Below are 6131 nucleotides of genomic sequence, written 5' to 3'. Positions count from 1 at the left end.
CCCTCAAGGACCCCTGGGCGTCCCCGGACCCCACTTTGAGAACCAATGAGCTAAATAACGTGAAGCACTGACGTATTTCCGAGCCAAGTATATGAACACATGCAGGGCAAACAAACAGCACACCGTAATAATAAGGGTGTGGACATTTCCCGAAATTCTCTCTCTGACCCTGCCCTGGGTAACGGACGGTGACGTTTCATCAGAGAGATGTGAGCTTATAAATAGTGACACAGTGGAAAAAGTCTGCACAGTTTGACCAGAGTCTAACGGATCAGGCGTCCATCACAGCAACACTTTAGGATTCTTCACGAGTTCTGCAAACCCCCCATCATCACGTTCTTCAACATGAACAGAATTATTCTTGGCATTTTTGCAGTTGGATTCTGCTTTGAATTTGGTAAGAGGAGAATGAATCAAGTTAGGCTGCTATGTTGGTATAGCTTCAACAAAGACAGTTTTTTTATTGATGATTAGTAGGCCTACAGATTTCAGAATCAATCCAAACCAATCAATATTGGTCTCTGTTTAAACTGTTGAGGTTATTCTTAACGCACTTTATTGCTGTTTTAGTTGACGCTTCCAGGTTTAAAAGAATATCATGCAAATGAAGAATGCTAAACACTAGTCTAGAAAACATTTCCATTCTAGATGATCTAGTTTCTTTGTAATATGTGTCTTTAAGATTCTAGTTTGATCATAGCTAGGAAGGTCACATGGAAGGCCTATTTAACCAGAGCCATAGAGATGTGTTTGTTTTAGGACCCATGTTCATAATCTGAGAGCTGCAGAGCAAGGTGCCCGTTATCAGTATGTAGCTGTTTAAGACATTAAGATAAACGGTTACTGTCAAAGCAAGTTGAAGTGAGGTTAATGTTGTTGTAATGCATCCATGAAGCATTATTGTGTTGTTGTTGTTGTTGTTATTATTAGTATTATCTGTGTAGATGTGTTTAGTTGTTCATGAGTGGAGACTATGATCACAGTTTGAGGTTTGGTTCCTACTTTCCAAGTCACAATGGGACAGCTGGTGGTGGAAAAAGTACTCATTTTTTAAAAACTTTTAACGTAAAAGTATGCTGCATTTTAGAAATACTCTGTTACAAGTAAAAGTCCGGAATTCTAAATAAGTATTGGTATTGAAATGTACAAAAAGAAGAAAGTAGCCTACTCTTTATGCAGAATGTCCCATCTTTTGAAAATACAGATCTACAAGCTCACAATGCGACGCATTGTGAGCTTGTAGATCGGCTATTTTCAAATAGCTCAAGTGGTTAATGTATGTTTTGTAATAATAATCAAAATCTACAGTAACTAGTAACTAAAGTTTGCAAATAAATATTTTAAAATGTTTTTCCAAATAGTATAAAACAAAAAAAAAGCCTAAAAATACCCCTTAGGCATAAGGGGAAATAATAATAATACACTTTATTTGTATAGCACCTTTCATGACATGAAATGCAGCTCAAAGTGCCTTACAGAGCAAGAATAAAGCACAAGTGCTTTACAGAAAAAGCTAAAATAATTTAACAATGAAGCAAAAAAGAAAAGCAAAAGCATAAAACAACATAATAGCAAAAAAGGCTGTGAATCAGGCAAAACGGTGAGGACATGGATAACAACACAGAGATAAAAAAAAAAAAAAAAAAAAAGAGCTGTGCTTTAAAGCTATCTACAGAGGCTGCCTGTCTTTGCTGTGATGGGAGTTTATTCCACGCCGTTGGCTCGTAGAAGCAGAATGCTGCTTCACCGTGTTTTTTATACTGTATGCCATGAAAGCAGTGGCGTCAGTTCAGCAAAAGCTAAGGTATGGCAGGGTTAGGGTTGCCAACTCCCAGAGATTAAAATAAGGGACACTTATCGTGGGCGTGCGGCAAAGCCGGCCGGGAAAAAAATTGGGAGTCAATCCCCCCAAAACCCCCGAAATCCATAGAAAAATATGTATTATAAACACAATACAAACACAATGGTTTTACACCTGCATTAGGCTACTATTCACCATACATTTGGTATGGCAAGGTATGGCACCTGCCATACCTTGCCATACCCAATTGACGCCCCTGGATGAAAGGCATACAGGTTAGGCAAGATAAGGTGTTTTTGGCTTTCATCCAAATAAGTAGCAGAGAGATTTGCTCAATGAAAAGCCTCGCCCTGATAATGTTTAACTTTCTCCTGACGTTATTATCATTAGACGTATTTAAAGAGTGATCTAATACTATTTTCAGCTTCACAGAGAGTGAGTTGAGTTTGATATGCGTGACAGGACAGATAAGACGCCGTTTGCAATGGGCGTCGCTGCGGCTGGCATTTAGGTCTTTTTGTTCCAGGTGATTAACCCATTAAGACCGGGAACGCATTTGTGTCATATTTAAGATGTCTTATATATTTTTTTTTTAAAGCGAACATTTTTAACTCAAATCTTTGCTTCTGGGGGATTCTACAAATGTCTTCTAAATCCTAACAGTTTTTTGAAAGAAACTTATGTTGCTATAATCAGTGGTTCTCAAACTTTTTCATGTCACCCCCAAAATGACATGTATGTGGCTGTGGACCCCCATGTCAAAATATGTTGTTCCAGGGACCCCCCAGATGCAAAGGTTTGAGTGCAAAAATGTTCTCTTTAAAACATTTATATTCAAACATTTGCACATATTTTCCACTATTTTTCAAAAAATAGCAGATATACAAGCTCATAGCGCGGTGCCGCGCAATGAGCTTGTAGATCTGCTATTTTTGAATGGCCCAAAGAAATCAAAAAATGACACACAGATGCGTTCCCGGTCTTAAAGGGTTAATAAGATGGGTGGGACGTCCTGGTACCGCTTGGTAAATTGTTTTGTACTCTTATGATGTGTATGAATCTGACTGCTGGCCGATAAACCACTGCATCCTGGTTCTTATCATCTCTCCACTCAGTCACATGAGATCTAAGTGACCTTATCGTGCTGTATGTCCACAATGTGCTTTGTGCGTTTCTTTGATTATTCTATTGAAATATTGCTAAACCACATACCGTATGCATAACTGGAAAGGGCATGCATATCTCCGCCTGGCTGGGTGGCCTACCTGGGGCTGTGCAAGTCAGGAGTTGCACACGTCAGGAGCTGAGAAAACTGTTTCTACGACATTCGGTTCAACTTTTTGCATCTGTGGCGGAGCAAAAAGTGTGTTTAGCAAAATGGCACGTTTGCGATATGCTGGTCCAAGGGATCCAGAGAAAAAGACATTGTGATTGTATTACCTATGAAGAAAGTAGCCTATACTCCACTGCCTGTGCCATTACTACACACATGCTCAATAACAGGTGAACTTTAAATCATTGGTTCTCAAAGTGGGGTCCTTGGGGGGGTTCCAGGGGGTCTCCAGCAAAATGTGTTAATATAGCATCACAATCATTTTAACCTTTTATACTTTGGCTATTAAAAAAATAGCAGATTTACAAGCTCATAGCGCGGCACAGAGTGCATGAGCTTGTAAATCTGCTATTTTTTTTTCTCGTGAAAATATTTGCAAAACTTTGAATATAATATTTTTTGAAGCGAACTATTTTCAAATCTTTGCTTCTGGGGGGAACAAAATATTTTGACATGGGGGTCCGCGGCGAAATACATATCATTGTGGGGGTCCTTGACATGAAAAAGTTTGAGAACCACTGCTTTAAATGACCTAAATGATCACCACCATGGTACCCCCTCAGTCATGCATGTTGACGATTCTCCTAAATGTCTTTTCCCTTCTATTACCTATTACAATTATTGGTTCTATTACCATCCAACACTAATGGACATATCTATATGGAATGGATGTTTGAGTCATGTATCCCCAAGGGGTATTTGTACCCCTACAGTAGGTGTGCTTGTACCCCTGACCCAGTTGTGGAAAGTAACTAAGTACATTTACTCAAGTTCTGTACTTAAGTACACTTTTGAGGATTTTTTTCTTTACTTGAGTATTTCCAATTTTCAATACTTTTACCTCTACTCCACTGCATCTCAAAGGCAAATATTGTACTTTTACTGCACTACAATTATTTGAAAACTTTAGTTACTAGTTATACTTTGTAGATTCTTATTATTATTACAAAACATACATTACCCACTTCAGCCCTATATCAATTTTGGCCATTTGAAAATAGCCAATCTACAAGCGATGCGACGCATTGTGAACTTGTATAATGAGTACTTTCTACTTTTGGTACTGTAAGTACATTTTGATACCAATACCTTTGTACTTGTACTCAAGTACATTTTGAATTCCAGACTTTTACTTGTACCAGAGTATTTATACATTGCAGTATTGATACTTTTACTTAAGTAAAACATTTGAGTACTTTTTCCACGACTGCCCTGACCTCGAACCACCGTCCAACCACCTTGTTCAAACAGGCCAGAGGTCACCCCGGCAACACAAATATTTGCGTGATAATGTTGAATCACTGTTCTTCTAATAACAACAACACTTTGTCTGTTCTTGTGTCTGTGTGTCTCACAGTATATGCTCTGGAGTGCTACAAATGTGGCATTACCAATGGCGATGACTTGTGCACTGACATCACGGTGACCACAAACAAGACATGCTCAGGCACTGACCTTTGCTACAACGGTGTTGGAAAAGCAGGTAAGGATCTGAGAACTGGAGCGGGTTCGGCCTGACGGCCATCATCAACCAGCAACTGGTTATAGTAATAGTTTACCTGACTGCAACCTGGTAGGAACCAACCAGGGGTCCTTGGGGGGGGGGGTTCCAGGGGGTCCCCAGCTAAATGTGTTAATATGGCATCACAATTATTTGACCCACTTTAACCTTTTATACTTTGGCTATTCAAAAATAGCAGATCTACAAGCTCATAGCGCGGCACCGAGTGCCGCGCTATGAGCTTGTAGATCTACTATTTTTGAAAAATCGTGAACATTTGTGCAAACCTTTGAATATGTATATATTTTTAAATATTTTCTTCTGGGGGGTCCCTGGAACAACATATTTGAGATATGGGTCCGTGGCCAAATACATATCATTTTGGGGGTCCTTGGCATGAAAAAGTTTGAGAACCACTGCCATAGATGACAGGGAAGCACCTTCCCTGTCTTCCATATGGTAACAATATGGTTGTCCGTGTATATATATATATATATAGTATCTTTATTAGAAGGATAAACCCCTTGAGATGCACCATCTCATTTCCGAGGGGATCCGTAGCACAAATGAACAGGGCATACAATACACAAACAATACAACAAGTACATTCATGCAGACAGACAAAACAAGAGCTCTCCCAAAGCTAGCCGCTCCCACACCCCACAGGTTCAACCCCATTAGAGAGACAAACCCCATTAGTGCAGGAAAACTATAATACAGACATGCACACAGTGGCGGACTTAACTGTAGGCAAGGTTAGGTGACCACCTGGGGCCTCAAGAGTTAGGGGGCCTCATGAAAAATAAATGAAAAATTGTGCCCGGACAAGTGAATGGAAAATGTACTTTGTATACATGCTGGCAATGTCACAGCCATCTCCTGTATTAATATTTAGAGGAAAATGAAGGAAAAAGAAGAAAAAAAACCTTTAAAAAATCGAGTTTGCCTCCCTAGGGCCTCCAGATCCTTAAATCCGCCCCTGCATGCACATGCAGTAACATGCCAGCTGCATGCTCAATCAGGCGTTGAGTTGAGTTGGCCTGTGAGTGTGTACTGTAATTTGTACTGTTACTGTTCATCCCACTCTACAGCTGGGTTCGTGGACATCTGGATGAAGGGGTGTCTACCAAAGGCAGAGTGCAACAAGACATCCGGTTATGACTTCCCTGGTACCAAGACTAAGATCTACCAGTTGACCAGGACATGCTGTGAAACCAATCTCTGTAATGCAGCCAGCAGACTGCCCACAGCCACCCTGCTTCCTCTGACCCTGGCCACACTCACCACCATCATCATGGCTAAGATCCTGGTGTGAGGGAATGAGATGTGGATGTGCATGTGCATGTGCATGTGCATGTGCATGTGCAGGTGCAGGTGCAGGTGCAGGTGCAGGTGCATGTGCAGGTGCAGGTGCAGGTGCATGTGCATGTGCATGTGCATGTGCATGTGCATGTGCATGTGCATGTGCATGTGCACACACACACACACACACACAC

At 40.6% G+C, this 6131-nt stretch overlaps 1 protein-coding gene across 1 annotated transcript in view; it reads left to right on the top strand.

Moving 5' to 3' along the window:
• Positions 1-237: 237 nt before the first annotated feature.
• The window catches only part of LOC308098017 (uncharacterized protein), a 6253-nt gene continuing 359 nt past the window's right edge, over positions 238-6131 (top strand). Inside the window, exons 1-4 of the mRNA XM_080446234.1 lie at positions 238-397; positions 4492-4617; positions 5727-5997; positions 6052-6131. The exon at positions 6052-6131 is cut by the window's right edge and continues 359 nt beyond it. Of these exons, the coding sequence (XP_080302360.1) occupies positions 346-397; positions 4492-4617; positions 5727-5950 (402 nt within the window). The 5' untranslated portion in view covers positions 238-345 and the 3' untranslated portion in view covers positions 5951-5997; positions 6052-6131. The remainder of the gene's footprint in view (positions 398-4491; positions 4618-5726; positions 5998-6051) is intronic.

Source organism: Gymnoscopelus braueri (assembly GCF_963280865.1).
Source record: "Gymnoscopelus braueri genome assembly, chromosome: 13".
Lineage (NCBI taxonomy): Eukaryota > Metazoa > Chordata > Actinopteri > Myctophiformes > Myctophidae > Gymnoscopelus > Gymnoscopelus braueri.
The sequence above is the reverse complement of the archived record's forward strand: the minus strand, read 5'-3'. Positions and strand labels throughout refer to the sequence as shown.